The sequence below is a fragment of the Nanorana parkeri genome, unplaced genomic scaffold, assembly GCF_000935625.1.
Source record: "Nanorana parkeri isolate BGI_ZX_2015 unplaced genomic scaffold, ASM93562v1 scaffold1275, whole genome shotgun sequence".
NCBI classification, from domain to species: domain Eukaryota; kingdom Metazoa; phylum Chordata; class Amphibia; order Anura; family Dicroglossidae; genus Nanorana; species Nanorana parkeri.
The window spans coordinates 446320-464626 of record NW_017307543.1 but is presented as its reverse complement, the minus strand read 5'-3'; the positions used below and the strand labels follow the sequence as shown (position 1 = coordinate 464626).

The window sequence follows — 18307 nt, the reverse complement described above, 5'->3', positions numbered from 1 at the left end:
CAGGCTGGCGGGGGGGGGTGCACAGCTTCCAGCCGCAAGAAGGTCCCCCACGCGGGCCCGGATCATATGTTGCCATGGATACCCTTTGCTGCGGCGTGTAGAGGCCGGGCACGCGTCGAGATCAACATCAGGGGATCATCAGCGTCTCTCTTTCTCTCTCTATCTTTATGCTTAGTTTACGGACCGGAACTAAACGCTTTCTCCCCTCAACAGCTGCCGAGCCGCTGATCCAAAATAAGCAGCTGTTCAGGCCGGTGCATTGTGAGCAATCTAACAGCCGGGGCCAACATTCCTCATGCAGATCGCGCCGCGCGAGGGACCAGGCAATAAGCGCGCGCGGGAGGGACCACCAACTCTGTCCAGGAAACGTCGCAGCCCTACAAAAATAAAAAAGTGAACACAGTCCTTCTTTCATCTGTTTTATATGAAGCAATGCATTTTGAGCAGGTTTTTCCCACTGCCTCTGGAGACATAACAGCCTTCTTCATACACTCTAACAGGGTTTTTGTTTTTTAAAGACAGTCCCTGTTTTGACTCAAATCCCTCATTCATGTGTCCTGATGTATAGTTCTGTTCAAAACTGATCTCCACGCTCAAATACTTTCCTCAGTAACCACAAAGGATATAAATCCGCTTTGTGTGCATTAAATGCCTGTGTGGGGCTTTGGGAAGGACCTAGCAGGCCCTACCCATTGCAGAAAACTATAGAAGGGGGTGGAGAGAGAGCAGCATTGAGCGGCTTTTATTACACGAGGGGGCGGAGACAAGACCAGTCACCCTGCACTAGGAGCGAGAGAGCAGCAGTGGGCGATCTTTATTGCAGGAAGGGGCGGAGACAAGACCAGTCACCCTGCACTAGGAGCGAGAGAGCAGCAGTGGACGGTCTTTATTACAGGCGGGTGCGGAGACAAGAACAGTCTCCATGCACTAGGAGAGAGAGAGCAGCAGTGGGCGGTCTTTATTGCAGGTGGGGGCGGAGACAAGACCAGTCACCCTGCACAAGGAGAGAGAGCAGCAGTGACCAGTCTTTATTATAGGCGGGTGCGGAGACAAGAACAGTCTCCATGCACTAGGAGAGAGAGAGCAGCAGTGGGCGGTCTTTATTGCAGGTGGGGGCGGAGACAAGACCAGTCACCCTGCAGTAGGAGAGAGAGAGCAGCAGTGGGCGGTCTTTATTCCAGAAGGGGGCGGAGACAAGAACAGTCTCCCTGCACTAGGAGAGAGAGAGCAGCAGTGACCAGTCTTTATTACAGGAGGGTGCGGAGACAAGAACAGTCTCCCTGCACTAGGAGAGAGAGAGCAGCAGTGGGCGGTCTTTATTGCAGGTGGGGGCGGAGACAAGACCAGTCACCCTGCAGTAGGAGAGAGAGAGCAGCAGTGGGCGGTCTTTATTGCAGGTGGGGGCGGAGACAAGACCAGTCACCCTGCAGTAGGAGAGAGAGGTAGAAGAATACACCTGGATCTTGTATATAGACAATAGTTGCTGATCCCGGAGCTCAGCTTTGAATTAATATAACATTTACAGTAATACCTTGGTTTACAAGTAACTTGGTTTGAGAGTGTTTTGCAAGACAAGCAAACATTTCTGAAAAATTTTGCCTTGACATACAAGCAATGTCTTGCAATAAGAGCAAAATTTTGTAGAAAAGCGCCACCGGAATAAGGCTGTAGCAGTGCGAGCGATGATTCTGTTTAACGACAACACAATGTCACATTGGATAGATTCCTTGTTAAGGTTTCACGAAATGAAAAAGATTGCATTGAGTCAAGAGATAGCAGTGATTCCGTTAGTGATAGTGAAAGTCGTCCTACACAATAATTCTCCTCTCTCTCGCCCCCCTCACACCAGCCACGAAGGTACCGGTAATTGGTTTATTTTTCTTTATATTTTATACAGTATTATATTACAGTACAGTATGGTAATCGTTTTTATATGTATATTTTTGGGTTGTGGAACCAATCATCTGAATTTCCATTATTTCCTATGGGGAAATTCGCTTTGACATACAAGCGCTTTGGATTACAAACATGCTTCCGGAACGAATTATGCTCTTAAACCAAGGTATTACAGTATGTTGCTCTGAGTCTACATTGTAGCGGGTTGTGTTGCTTGTCTTCAAATGACACCATAAAGGGAAAGGTTTCCATATCAACATATTACATTTGATTTATTATAAGCCTTTTTGTAGCACAGACCGGCAGAAGGTGAGGTCCGAGGTGTGTCGTTGTGTGACTGTGTGCCAGGGACATGGCGACTGCTGCTCTCCACCCTGGGGGCAACCAAAGAAGGGGTGCAGTGCACCCAACATCATGCAGATTGATCTCCTGCCCGCACATTGCTATAGAGGCGGGGCATGAGCTTCTCTTCTCTCAGACAAGTAACTCATTAACACCTATTTAGCACCCCCCAATGTAAGAGGGCCATTCTCCACTGACACCAAAGTCAGGGGGCACTTCACCACTGACCACCAATGTAAGGGGGCGCTTCACCACTGACCACCAATGTAAGGGGGCGCTTCACCACTGACCACCAATGTAAGGGGGCGCTTCACCACTGACCACCAATGTAAGGGGGCGCTTCACCACTGACCACCAATGTAAAGGGGAACTTCACCACTGACCACCAATCTAAGTGGGCACTCTACCACTGACTGCCAATGTAAGGGGGCTCTTCACCACTGACCACCAATGTAAGGGGGACAATTCAACACCGACCACCAATGTAAAGGGACACTTCACCACTGATCACCAATGTAAGAGGAGGCATTCTCCACTGACCACCAACCTAAGTGGGCACTCTACCACTGACTGCCAATGTAAGGGAGGCATTTTTCCCCTGGTCACCAATGTAAGGGGACACCTCACCAATGACCACCAATGTAAGGGCGCACTTCACCACTGGTTACTAGTGTAAGGGGACACTTCACCACTGACCACCAATGTAGCAGGGCTCTTCACCACTGACCACCAATGTAAGGGGGCCCCACTCCACAAACACCAGGTTAAACCGATACTCCGCCATTGACTGCAGTCAGAAGAAGGGCCACTTTCCACTGTCAACCAATGTTAGGACACCCTTCTTCACTGACACATGTTATTTTTAAAGTAACATACGACTGCTTTAAGGGAAAAGGTTCATAATCTCCTAAAAACATAACACCCCCTCCTCCATAGCTCTCTAAATACACTAAAATAACCCCCCCTCCCCCGCAGTCCTTACTTAATGGGAAACTACATTGTAGCTGCTCCTGGTAGTATAGGTACCTCCTATTCAAGTCTATGGGTTGTGAATAGAGGCGCAGCTGGTCCAGCAATAGATATTTTTTGGTCGGGCTGTGGACACCATGAGAGGTCACCACCATTGGAGGAGTGAGGTGGGCACACCTATAGGGGTGGATAGCTCAGCTCAGATGTGGAGTCCAGCTTTAGCTCTTCCACCTACCTCAGCCCCCAGAGTTTTTCTTAAAGGATTAAGGCTGTTTGTGTTTGTGCTTCATTAAGGAAAGATAAGTAATAATACATATAATAAGTAATACAATTTTATATCTGATCATTGTCTTACATTCCAATGTTTTAACAGTAAATATCATTTTCTTTAATATTTTATGTAGAAATGTTGTTTAAAAGTTTTTATGTGTTTCTTCCGAATGTCCATTTTCCTTAACTATTTCTTACCCGTCCTTGAAACGTGAAGGAGAGGCAAGCGTGGAAGGAGTATTAAATCAGCTCGTTCTGGAGCATCTGCAGCTGGCACCTCTCCAGTGGGGTAAGTGATGTTCAAAAGGCTTGGCATTCATTGCAGGTGGTCATACATGTGCCCACTAGGGCTACACCAATATATAATGCATAGCTTATTATCACACAGGCACACACAAGCTCAGTATGTCCTCCATCCTCTACCTTCTTCTATCATCACCTCCTCCATCATTTTATTTTTCCACACCTCCTGCATCCTGATATCATCACGCCTTTTCCATCATCTTATATCTTCACACCTTCTCCATCCTGATATCACCACGCCTTTTCCATCATCTTATATCTTCACACCTCCTCCATCCTGATATCACCACACCTTTTCCATCATCTTATATCTTCACACCTCCTCCATCCTGATATCATCACGCCTTTTCCATCATCTTATATCTTCACACCTCCTCCATCCTGATATAATCACGCCTTTTTCATTATCTTATATCTTCACACCTCCTCCATCCTGATATCATCACGCCTTTTTCATCATCTTATATCTTCACACCTCCTCCATCCTGATATCATCACGCCTTTTCCATCACTTCATATTTTCACATATTCTCCATTCTCTTCTTTCATTACACATCCTCCATTGTCTTCTATCTATCATCACGCCTTGTATTATGATCATGTCAGTTGGTTGGTCATGTTAGGGGGTGTAGTGTTCTATATATAGAGTGTAATAGAATTGTATTATGATGGTGTCCAGTGGTCGGCCATGTTGGGGATGTAGTGTTCTATGTCTAGAGTGTAATAGAATTGTATTATGATGGTGTCCAGTGGTCGGCCATGTTGGGGGTTGTAGTGTTCTATGTATAGAGTGTAATAGAATTGTATTATGATCATGTCCAGTGGTGGTCATGTTGGGGGTTGTAGTGTTCTATGTCTAGAGTGTAGAATTGTATTATGATCATGTCCAGTGGTCGGTCATGTTGGGGGTGTAGTGTTCTATGTATAGAGTGTAATAGAATTGCATTAGGATCTAGAGCTGCAACAACTAATCGACATAATCGATTATAATCGATTATTGAAAAAGTTGTCAACTTTTTCAATAATCGATTAATCGGCTTCCGATCAGTTGGTCCCGTTCACGGCTCCCCACACGCTGCGCGCCGCACCTCCTCCCCACCTCACGCTCGCCGCTGCCAGACCCGCCCGCATCCACGCTCTTCACGCCGCACCTCCTCCCCGCCTCACACTCACCGCCCGCCCACATCCACGATCGGCACAGGGACGCGGGGAGATGTAGTAAGGAGGAGCAGGTGTGGGGGGATGACAGCCGCCGATAGACAGGTCCAATCTCAGAAGCAAGTTGCTGGAAGACTGCTCAGGTAAGCCTGCACTTTCCCACACATGGTGCTCTATAATGTATTGCTGGGATTTGTATTCCTCTATAGCTGATGGTACATTGTGCTGTATATTATACAGAGCAATGTACCATCAGCTATAGAGGAATACATTATACACTACTGGGATCTCCTATATAGCTGGTGATATTTTGCACTGAGCTGTATAGAGGACTACAAATCCCAGCAATAATACATTATACAGCGCAATGCAGAATACCACCAGCTATAGAGGACTACAAATCCCAGCAATATTTCATTATACAGCGCAATGCAGAATACCACCAGCTATAGAGGACAACAAAACCCAGCAATAGTACATTATACAGCGCAATGCAGAATACCGCCAGCTATAATGTACTATTGCTGGGATTTGTAGTCCTCTATAGTCGGTGCCATTCTGCATTCATTGCTGTATAATTTTACACTTTCCTTTTCACTATATTGCACACCACTATTTTTTTTCTTTTCTTTTTTACTTCTACCGCTCCAAGCTTGCTCCTGTGATGGAGTGCAATCTCAATACAAACTAGTAGTCCATCACTGGAGCCATTTTTAAAAATGTATTTTATTGTTTATCCGATTAACCGATTAATCGAACTTAATAATCGGCTAACTAATCGATTTTGAAAATAATCGTTAGCTGCAGCTCTATTAGGATCATGTCCAGTGGTCGGGCATGTTGGGGATTGTAGTGTTCTATGCATAGAGTGTATTAGAATTGTATTATGATCATTTCCAGTGGTCGGCCATGTTGGGGGGGTGTAGTGTTCTATATATAGAGTGTAATAGAATTGTATTATGATCATGTCCATAGGTCGGCCATGTTGGAGGCGTAGTGTTCTATGTATAGAGTGTAATAGAATTGTATTATGATGGTGTCCAGTGGTTGGTCATGTTGAGGGTTGTAGTGTTCTATGTATAGTGTAATAGAATTGTATTATGATCATGTCCAGTGGTGGATCATGTTGGGGGTTATAGTGTTCTATGTATAGAGTATATAGAATTGTATTATGATCATGTCCAGTGGTCGGTCATGTTGGGGGTGTAGTGTTCTATGTATAGAGTGTATAGAATTGTATTATGATCATATCCAGTGGTCGGTCATGTTGGGGGTTGTAGTGTTCTATGTATAGAGTGTAATAGAACTGTATTATGACAATGACCAGTGGTCGGTCATGTTGGGGGTGTAGTGTTCTATGTATAGTGTAATAGAATTGTATTATGACATTGACCAGTGGTCGGTCTTGTCGGGGGTTGTAGTCTTCTATGTATCGATGTAATAGAATTGTATTATGACAATGACCAGTGATCGGTCATGTTGGGGGTGTAGTGTTCTATGTATAATGTAATAAAATTGTATAAGGATTATGTCCAGTGGTCAATCATGCTAAACTGTATTTTTTTTTTTGTAATATAAGGTATTACATAAGTTGAGGTCAGGTCATGGTGGAGGCCTAGACGCGTTTTTGCATGTTTAGGCAACAATGGAATTATATTATGATTGTATACAAAGTCTAGTCATCTGGAGGCCATTGCCTCTGTATGGTGCATGACGCATAACAATGTACATATTTGAAAGCTTGGGAGAATTTGTCATGCTTCCAGGTCAAGCTTCCATTCTGTGTGCCACTGAATAAAGTCTATGTTGAAATGTGCAATAATGTAAATAGGCTGTTTATGTAATGGAAGAACTCTGGTGTTATCTGCAGATTTACCATTGTGTGTACTAAGAAAAACATGACTTATTTTATGTCAGCATATATTTAAATCTGTTTTAACTTTTCATTGTACTCTTTTTTTATGAAATGATTGATTGCACTTTATATAGTTCATTTAAGGTAAAAGTACTTTAGTTTTGAATAGTACATGAGCGGTCTTTGCATTTCCACAAAAAGCGGCATCATTGTGCCAGCACATTGTAACTTGGCAAGAGAGAAATGATATAGCCTCATGAGCTGTATATAGAAGTGTGAATGTATAAAACAACTTTGTGTTTGGTGAGTGCTCTTTCGATCTAAGTGTGTTATTTAATTGCATCAAAATGCATAAATACTTAGCCTTTTACATTTGAATTTACTTTACCCAACGAATATAATGCATTTTGCCCTTTTTGTCACTCTTTCTGTTCCCCTCTTTTATAAGATATTAAATAATGGCAAGGTTTGGCTTCAGGAACATTCTGGATGTTTTAAATCCATAGGCATAGTTTTTTGATTGTTTATTATGGTGATACCGTCCTCAAAAATTGATGCACCTCATCTCTCGGATCCAACATGACACCTGGATCTTTTAACATTCCCCTCACAATTGTTGTGCGGCCCCCTGCCTGTTCCCGAGTGGAGCTCTTGCTGCCTCTCATAACTCAGGAGTAATTGAAATCTCCCCATGATTTCATTACTTGAGATCAAGTTCAGGACTGTGGAGAATTTATAGTTTTTGTCATGTTTACTGCTTGGCTGGCCTCCAAGTGTGACTGAAATAGGACATCCCATGTATCTTAGTGTAGTTTTATATTTAAAGGTATTGGCACCCCCCCCCCCTTGGGCATCAAAACAAACCTAAGACATTCGTTTGAAATAGGATCAAACCCAATCACTACATTCTGGTATAATCTTTAACATGCTATTTCATTTTAAAGTTGCAGGTTTCGATAAAAGTAATTCCTGGTGGTCTTGTCATTGAGGGTAATTGATAAGGCAATTCATTTTCGGAGGTGACAATGTTTGGTCTAATTTCCTATTCTTAGCGTGCATTGTCACCGAAACCTTCAATACAAACTGTAAGTGGCTCTGCCAACGCATTTTCCACCATTGTCACTGTAAGTACAATTGACTCTGTCCTCACTTTGCAGTCTTCAAGAGCTATGGCCTCCAGGAGAATCTTCAGCATTGTTTGTTGGATGCCTTGTCCCCACTGTGTGCTGAGGTTCCTCAATCTTGCTCTTATATCCTGTTGAGACATAGGGGCTGGCACATGGAACCACAGTGCAACTGTAGGACCAAGCATCTGACACACCAGCGTTGGATGCTAAAGATTCTCCTGGAGGTTGCAATTCTTGAAGACAGTAAAGTGAGTATTTGCCACCAGCTGGAGATGTCAGAACTAACAGTCTTTAAAATTAAACTTATCCTTCAGACCAGTAGAAGGCAAACTGTGATGGGTTAGGCTAGCTTTTCTCTCTCTGCCATTCTGATACAACTTTTCTGTAAATTTAGCTCCACTAAGATGAGAAAGTCACATAAATAGACACCGTCATATCCTTTAGATTACCAATTCTTGACTAGGGTTCCATGCAACCCTACGGTTCCTCTAGGGTTTGCTATGGGTTCTTTGAGATGTGGTTGACTGACCTCCCAATTGATGGTGCCTTCCTAGTTCCTGGGCCATTGACAATTGTCAGAGCCAATGGCATGACACCAGTAAGTTTGTAAGAGTGGCATTCTGAACGTCCATGTAAGTGGGACATTCTTGCCACCCTTGTATGGGGGGTATTCTTCCCACTGACCACCAATGTAAGGGGCATTTTTTCCCACTGAACCCCAATAAATTGGTATTAGCACTGGTTTCCATGGAGGCATGAATATTACTTCAAAGCTTCCTTCAGGGAAAAAGGGTTGAGGAAGGCTGCTATAGAAGAACAACACGGTCCTTATACACGGTCCAGGGTCCAGATTGAAGCCGTGTGTGAGGTTTGCTGTTCCACAGAGAAGAAGAATGTTCTGTTTTGCTGATCTGGCTTTATCGAGCCAGCGTCCCAGAATCCTCTGTTAATAACATCCTAATTGTTGCCTGGGCGATTATATTTTTACAAAGCATTAGCAGCGCTTCGTAATCCTGAACTCTATTATGAAGCTATTATGAATAATTAAGTATACCGTGAATTAATGATCACTGCTGAATTCAGAAAGCGCATTTTTACAGCGGGTAGAGTAATTTGGGCAGTCCGCATGGGAATTAAAGGACAACTACAACCTATTGGCTGAGCACGCAGAGCTGGAGCGGCTGTACATGTCAAACATGTAAACCAATGCACATATGAGTTCTGCTGACTCTGTGCCCCCTCTGCTATCTGCTACTAATTATCACCATTACTACACTGATGGCGCTCACCCTGAGATTACATCTTCCTGTATGGTCATTATTATTATAATAGTACAGGATTTATATAGCGCAGCGCTTTACAAATTGGAGGAGACAGTACAGTTACAATACAATTTACAATACAATACAATTTCAGTACAATAGGGTTAGGAGGGCCCTGCTCGTGAGAGCTTACAATCGAGTAGGAGGGGCAAGTGATACAAAAGGTAATGAGTGTTAAGATTGAGTTATTGGAAGAAGTAAAAGGGCAGTTATGTTGAGATGACATAGGCTTCCCTGAAGAGATCTGTTTGTAAGGATCGCCTAAAGGTGGGCAGCGTAGGAGATATGCAGACAGATTAGGGTAAGGAGTTCCAGAGGATGGGGGACACTCTAGAGAATTCCTGGAGGCGAGGATGGGAGGAGGTAATTAGAGAGCAGGAGGTCTTGAGAGGAGCAGGGAGGAAGGTTTTGGGTGATATTTTGAGATGTGGTGGGTGATATAGGTTGGGGCGGAGTTGTAGATAGCTTTGTATGTTCTTAGTATTTTTCATTTTATTCTTTGGGCAATTGGGAGCCAGTGCAGAAATTGGCAGCGAGGGTCGGTAGACACTGCACGGTTGGTAAGGTGGATGAGTCTGGCAGCAGCATTCATGATGGACTGAAGGGAGGATAGCCTGTTTAGTGGTAGGCTAACAAGGAGGGAGTTACAGTAGTCGAGGTGAGAGATTATAAGGGAGTGATTTAGAAGCTTTGTGGTTTTGTTTGTTAAAAAGGGGCGTATTTTAGAAATGTTACGGAGGTTGATTCGGCAAGATTTGGATAGTGATTGGATGTTGGGCTGAAAGGAGAGCTCAGAGTCAAGGATTAGACCGGGTACCCTGGCTTGATGGGAGGGGTTGATCGCAGTGCTGTTGATTGTGATAGGGTAGTTGGGGGAGGGAACACGGAGAGGAGGAAATATTATAAGCTCAGTTTTTGACAGATTGAGTTTGAGGTAGTGTTGTGACATGCTTGCTGAGATGTCAGTGAGTAGATTAGAGATATGTGAAGAGACAGAGAGGGTGAGCTGATGAGTGGAGAGATAGATTTGGGTGTCATCAGTCATCATACTGAGTTGACATCAGAATTAAAAGAAAGCTACATCATATAGTAGAATATATGATTTTCTGCGGTCCTCTAACATCCCTACTTGGTCCTACCTTAAGGAACATAAACACGTTCCTGATATGAAATTCTATCGATTTTTACAACTACAACATTGGATTTCCACCTAGAGGAGAAGCAGGGATTTACAAAACCCACTCGCATGTTTCGAGCAAATTCGCTTGTATTCCCCTGGTGGGCCTGGATTGGTGTCAATTTTATATTCCCGTCTGAATGCTTTGACGAACCTTAGACTACATTCTTATCCTAGCAAATGGGAGATTGATCTCAAACTGCAATGGACAGAAGAAGACTGGAAGAGGGTGTGGGATACTGTCCAGGTGTTCACTCAATGTTACAAACTGGGAAGTGGCCTTTAAGGTTATGTTCAGGTGGTACTTAGTCCCTGTACGTTTAGCACGACTGTTTCCCACCTCATCAGATAAATGTTTTCGGGATTGTGATGCACCTGCGGACAAGTCTCACACATGGTTGGTCCTGTCCATTTGCCTATCGTTTTTGTACTAAAATATATCAGTTGTTGTAACGCATGTTTGGTACACATGTAATGAAGGACCCGAAACAGGCACTGCTACATACGATGGTGCCTGGTTTGTCTAAATTCCAACACTTCCTTACACTCCAGGCCTTGAAAGCAGGCAAATTAACTTTGGCCAGGAACTGGGAGAAACAATGTATTACCTACTTGGAATTCACCCAGAGATTAGATAACATAATACTAAACGAACGTTTCACAAGCATTCTGGCTGACAAACATGCTAAGTTTTAGACATTTGGGAGCCTAGGTTATTGACCCAACACCATGACTTGGACCTGAACACCCTTTGTTGCTTGTGATGTGGAGGGAGGAGGGGAGATGGAGAGGACCTTGGGGTGGTCTGATGGCGGAGACGTTGGCCCCCTCAATGTTCTGAAGTGATGTGGATTGACTGGTAGACCTTGCCTTTGATCTTCCTTTCTCTGTCTTTTCTTTTCTTTTCTTTTCTTTTCTTTTCTTTACCCTAGATTGTAATATGGATATTATGACCAGAATTATACTTGAGTTGCACTCTCATTATTTGTCATACGTTAACCATGCAATTTCTTATGTTTAAGTATTCAAATGTGAAGTGCTATGTTTATTTTCCTCTGAACACTTTAATAAATATTTTGTTAAGAAAAAAAAAAGCTACATCAGCACCCCACCTCCTCCCACCGCCCCCGCTGTACATGCCTGAAGTCCTCGCCAGGTCGTGTAGCAATCCCATCCCCACATTATAAAATGCCCATAATGTTCATAAATGGTGATCACTCATTGTTTAGTAGGCGCTTCTTACTTCAGGGACCTGGTTCCTGGCTCAGAAGCACTGCCCATGGGTCAGCGTGTGACTGTGCTGACCAATGAACACTCACCATTTGCAAGCATTATGAGAATTCCATACTGTGGGTCTTGTGTATGGACTGCCACACTGGCTGGTGGGGACTTCAGACATGTAAGTTCAGAAAGGGCAACAGGAAGATTTTGTGAGGACGTGAACTTAACCTTTAAGAGCTGTTTTACCTGCCAAAGGATTCAATTTTTCACGTTTATAAGCTCATGTTTTATGTCGACACCACTTAAAGTGATAAAAGGGCCTAAGAGGCCGGCCGGTGACACTGTTCTTGAAATATTGCTTTTGGATGTGTCAACCCTAAAGACAGCGTGACACTATGGCACTGCGTATTACCAACTTTTAGATCTCTTCTCATAAATTGCCGGCGTGATAGATTAAATTTTTTCCTTCTGGAGTTTTAAGACAAACAGAAGTTTTTTGAGGTTTGTTGTGATCACAGCTCTGGTCTTACAGATCAAAGCCTTCTCAGCAGAAAGAAAATTTGGCATCAGAGGCATTTTATGGCCGAGCGGCTGTTTTTGATTGGAACTCCATTACGCCGCACCATTTGGAGTGTGTCGACTTGCGATATAATGAATGGGTAACTTACTCCTCAGTAATCTAATCAGACTATGGATCTGGCCCTAAAGACAAGTCATGCACGATGAAGCGGATATTTATGCTCTGTATGAATTCCCCGACAGATAACTAGTTTGCTTGGCGTGCGTCAGTGTGTTTTCTACACGCTCTTTAAACACACGCCTGATGCCTCTAACTCTTCGTATTTCCATTGGCTCTGTGTTCTGTTCTCTTGCAGACCTTGTTATTCCTTTTCAGATTATCGATTCTGCTTTCTAGCTATATCTATCTGGGCTTGTTGATAAATAGATGAGCAGTATAAGTTACAATATATATTCAAGAGTATGTGGACACCTAACCATCACACCTACTACAAGGCCAGAAATGTGAGGACACTTCTTCATATTGTTGAGTTTAGGTGTTTCCAGTTAATGTTAATACCCAACATATAAAGGTATTTTAGACAATTGTGTGAATTGGAACTTCAAATGTGAGCCAGGTCTTCTTGTCCAACATCAGAATCTGACCCCGACTCTACCGAGCACCTCTCGGTGGAATTGGGACTTCAATTTGCAAGCCAGGTCTTCTCATCCAATGTCATTGCTTGTCCTCAACCCGACTGTTCACCTTTGGTATGAATTGGAACACCAATTGCAAGCCACATCTTCTCATTCAACATCATTACCTAAACCCTCAATCCTACTGAACATCTTTGGGATCAGTTGGAACTCCATTTATGTGCCTGATCTTCTCATCCAACATCAGAACATGACCTCAACCCTACTGAACACCTTTAGAATTGGAGCTTCAAATGTGAGCCAGGTCTTCTTGTCCAACATCAGAATTTGACCTCGACTCTACTGAGCACCTTTTGGATGAATTGGGACCTTAATTTGCAAGCCAGGTCTTCTCATCCAATGTCTTTACTTGTCCTCAACCCTACTGAGCACCTTTTGGATGAATTGGGACTTCAATTTGCAAGCCAGGTCTTCTCATCCAATGTCTTTACTTGTCCTCAACCCTACTGAGCACCTTTGGGATGAATTGGAACTCCAATTACAAGCCAGGGCTTCTCATCCAATGTCATTACCTGATCCTCAATCCTACTGAACATCTTTGGGGTCAGTTGGAACTCTATTTGTCAACCTGATCTTCTCATCCAACATCAGAACATGACCTCAACCCTACTGAACACCTTTGGGATAAATTGAAACTCCAGTTGCAAGCGAGGTCTCATCCAACATCAGTGGCTGGCCTTGCCAATGCTCTTTTTGCACAAGTTCCCACAGAAACCCTCCAAAATCTTGTGGAAAGTCTTTGCGGTAGAGTGAGGGTTGTTATAGCCACAAAGGTGTGGTTGGTGTAAACGTTTGGGCTTGCTATCAGGAGAAAAATGAGCCGAGTGAATGGGTTTGCATCCCCTTTTACATTTTAAAATGATTATAATATTCCAGAGTGAGATATTTCCTCCCCGCTTGTATGGATTCATCTACGGAATTCTCCTGGGAAGAGAAGAGCTAATGGTTTAATAATCACACAATTAATTGGAAACACAGAGTTAATTATTTATAAGTGACAACAAGGTTTATTTAAAGTTTGCTTGGTGATCATATCGCAGGTCCCCTGGCTTGCAAAATTAATTTTCCTGCTGCTGAGAGCCGCGCTTTCCTTGTGGGTCACTGCCATCAGTGTGTTTAACCCCTTCCTCCTCTTTAAACATACGCTATATTGCCAAAAGTATTGAGACGCCTTTACACACGCAAGAACTCTAATGGCATCCCAGTCTAAGTCCGTAGGGTTCAGTATTGAGTTGGCCCACCCTTTGCAGCTATTGCAGATTTCAGCTCTTCTGGGAAGGCGTCCACAAGGTTTAGGAGTGTGTCTATGGGAATGTTGGACCATTTGTGAGGTCAGGTACTGATGTTGGATGAGAAGGCCGGGCTCGCAGTCTCCGTTCCAATTCATCCCAAGGTGTTCTATTCCTTAAGAGTTCCCCTCACTGGAACTAAGGGGCCAAGCCCAGCCCCTGAACAACAACCCTCCACCATAATCCCCCCTCCACCAAACTTTACATTTGGCACAATGCAGTCAGGCAAGTACCGTTTTTCTGGCAACCGCCAAACCCAGACACGACAATCGGATTGCCAGACAGAGAAGCGTGATTGGTCACTCCAGAGAACACGTCTCCACTTCTCTAGAGTCCAGTGGCGGCGCGCTTTGCACCACGGCACCCCACGCTTTGCATTGCACTTGGTGTTGTACGGCTTGGATGCAGCTGCTCGGCCAGGGAAACCCATTCCATGGCGCTCTCTACGCACTGTTGTTGTGCCAATCTGAAGGCCACACGAAGTTTGGAGATCTGTAGCTATTGACTCTGCAGACAGTTGGTGACTTCTGCGCACTGTGCGCTCCAGCATGCGCTGACCCCGCTCTGTCATTTTACGTGGCCTACCACTTCGTGGCTGAGTTGCTGTTGTTCCCAGTTGCTTCCACTTTGTTATAATACCAGTAACAGGTAACCGCAGAATATTTAGTAGCAAGGAAATGTCACAGAACACCTGAATCCAATGATTTGGAGGGGCGTCCCAATACTTTTGGCAATATAGTGTATACAAAGTTATAGTAATAAGAGCTTTGCCATAACATCTCAATGCACATAATTCCCCTGGTAGTGAACACATTTCCCCAGTGCTGCAAGTCGTCTGATGTGATTGAGTACCTACACCGTATCCCTTCAAACACCTCCGACGCGAGTTATTTATTTAGTTACATTTTTTCCTTTTTTTTTGGGTGATACATTTTTAACCCCTTGCTGCCCATCATTGCATCTGCCGAGCTCTCCAGCGATAGCTTCCTCCATCCTCTCTGCCCCGACAGTTTATAAATAGCCCGATCCCATTTCCAGCTCCCTTGTCTGTCATTGATATTCTCACATCTCCATGGAAACTGAGGTGAAAAAAAAAGTAGAATTTACTTACTCTGGAAAGACAAACAGATTGAGATCTATTTTTGGAAAGGGAAAAAAAAATAAAAAATTGTCTAATCTCGGAAGAAACGTTTCCACGCCCCAAATCCGATGGGCCCTCTCTTACAGCGGCGGAAAATATCCCTGGCATGTGGGGGCCGCACTTAGTTTACACTTGTGCTCATAAGTTTAAATACCCTGGCAGAATGTATGATTTCCTGGCCATTTTTCTGAGAATATGACTGATAACACGAAAACCTTTCTGTCACTCATGTGTAGCGTTTGGCTGAAGCCATTTATTATCAGTCAACTGTGTTTACTCTTTTACAATCAAAAATTCTGCCAGGGTATGTAAACTTATGAGCACAACTGTATTAACCCCATAGGATATGACTACGGTGCGCGAGAACACTGCAAGCATTAAACGTTCACCGACCTGACAAGTTAGAGAATATCCTTTAAAGGAGAACTATGTGGTCCTCCCGTCACCCAAAGCTCAGTATACCGCGAGCTACAGCTCGCAGTATACTGAGACGCCGCAGCCGGACACGGATTTTGACAATGCTGTCTGGATCCAACCAGCTGTGTGAGTGACAGCTGGCTCTGCCTATCTAGAGGCAGAGCCAGCTTTACCCGCCCCCTCCCCGTCCGTTCCGCCAGTCAGCGCTGTATGATCGGAGCGGGGAGGGGGGGGATCCCTGCAGGGAGCCCTGAGTGACAGCCACTGCTCTCTGCAGGGAGATGATCGAGAAGTGAGCGAGCGACGGTATGTGTTCGCTCACTTCCCGATCTACTGAGCCGACATGTGACATTATGAGGCTGAGTGAAAATCACTTGCCTCATAGTTCTCCTTTAATTACCCTTGTAGTGGGCCCTCCCAGCACTGCAAGGGGTTAAAAGCCCATTAGGTCTAGAGATAGAGGAATAGGTTGTTGCAGGATCCCTCCATGGTGTGACCGCTTCCCATCGGCGCTCCATTTGTGATGTCATCATCAACTGAGCTATCACAAGGGGGTGCGTCATCATCAACTGAGCTATCATAAGGGGGTGCGTCATCATCAACTGAGCTAACACAAGGGGGTGCGGCCCGCACCGGGTGACATGACCGGTCATGGACCAAGAGCCTGACAGCTGCACCAGAGAGGAGGGGACCCATTGGTATACCTTATCCCGCCGGATGAACGTCCCCTCCTCTTCGTGCCGGTGTCAATCACCAAGACGGCCACCGGCAGTGAAGTGCACGTGAAGTCATTACTCCAGCGGCCGCACCAGGTGACGCCCGGCCTGGTGACGCCCGGCCTGGTGACGCGCAGTTTAGGACAGGTTATTGTATTCTGATAGCCGGTGGCCACCGCAGCCAGTCCCTGCTTAGCCGGCAATTTTCCACTCGGCCCATTATACAAAAGTCAGTTTATTATTTGGCTTTTGTCGAGCCGAGTGCTGCCATTGGGGCCACACATAGCTCGAATTTTGGCTGAATCAACATGACTTGGGTGAGGCTCCAGCAATGTATGGCCAACTGCTCAGTGACGGTGCTTTGTCGTTCCTTTCTCTCAGCCTCAAGTTGGACAGAGGGCTTTCCCTGTGTGGCAGAGATTTGATCTCAGCAACTGCTGAGCAAGGGGCAGCGGAGTCATTATGGTGAAAGGCATATTAGGCACATGGGTAAGGTTTGCTATACCGGTCATGGCCAATGATCACCCCACTAGTAATCCCTAAATCCAGTGACTGTGCCTAGGCTGAGGTGATGTCATCAGTCTACTGCAGGCAGGAGGAAGCATTTCCTCAGTCTCCCCTCCCCCAGTGATCAGTCTGCTGCAGGCAGGAGGAAGTATTTCCTCAGTCTCCCCTCCCCCAGTCATCAGACTGCAACATTGTAACTTTGTATCACGTACCGCAGTTCATATATGTTTATTTAGTTATAGGTTTGATATCAGCACAGGGTTGTGTCTCTTTAAGAACGGATCTCTGCGCTGGAGAAGCCACATGGTGCAACGTATGAATCTTTATCTGACGGCGTGACATATGGCGTGCGTTGCGTCTCGGAGGACGGTTGTGTGGCAGCGCCGGGTTTCATAACACAACAGAATGCACATACGAGTCTCTCGGGTTTGTTTTCCTGGCTGCAGACTGTATATAAAAAATAATTACAGTTATAATGAGCGTCGTATGAAGGAATGGCCGCCGTCCTCCCTGCAGTCATCCCGGCATGTTGAGGAGCAGATGAGGAATGTTGGAGCTTCGAGTTTAGAGGGAATTTTTTACACTTTCAGGTTGCGTTTATTTATTTATTTATTTTTCGCACATTGCATCTATTTTTTATTTTTTAATTTAGGCAAATAAAGGAATGATTTATTTGAAATGAGGACCCTCCTCACTATGATCTGTAGGGTTGTACTGTTCTATTAGGTCCTAAGCCCTACTCCATAGCAGCCATGGTTTCCATACACTGATGATGAGGATGATTATGATTATTATGAGCGTTGTATGTAGGAATGGCCGCCATCCCCCCTGCAGTCATCCTGGCATGTTGAGGAGCAGATGAGGAATGTTGGAGCTTCACGTTTCGAGTTTAGATGGATTTTGTTTACACTTTCAGGTTGCGCTTATTTATTTATTTATTTTTTTGCACATTGCAGCTATTTAAAAAAAAAATGTAGGCAAATAAAGGAATGATTTTCATGGCTCCGCCCACAGTCCTGAAATGAGGACCCTCCTCACTATGATCTGTATGGTTGTACTGTTGTATTAGGTCCCAAGCCCTACTCCATAGAAGCCTGTTTCGAGTTTAGAGGGATTTTTTTACACTTTCAGGTTGCGCTTATTTATTTATTTAATTTTTTGCACATTGCAGTTATTTTTTTTTAAATTTAGGCAAATTAAGGAATCATTTTTTTGGCTCCGTCCACAGTCCAGAAATGAGGACCCTCCTCAATATGATCTGTATGGTTGTACTCTTCCATTAGGTTCCAAGCCCTACTCCAGAGAAGCCATGGTTTTATACACTGCACTGATTATTATTTTCCCAGAGCTTGCTGCTTATGTAAAATGAATATTTTATTGGT

At 44.4% G+C, this 18307-nt stretch overlaps 1 protein-coding gene across 1 annotated transcript in view; it reads left to right on the top strand.

The window, feature by feature from the left end:
* LOC108797428 (trafficking protein particle complex subunit 9-like) overlaps window positions 1-18307 on the top strand; it is a 214008-nt gene that overhangs the window by 29069 nt on the left and 166632 nt on the right. Inside the window, exon 2 of the mRNA XM_018569017.1 lies at window positions 3675-3766. Within this exon, the coding sequence (XP_018424519.1) occupies window positions 3675-3766 (92 nt within the window). The remainder of the gene's footprint in view (window positions 1-3674; window positions 3767-18307) is intronic.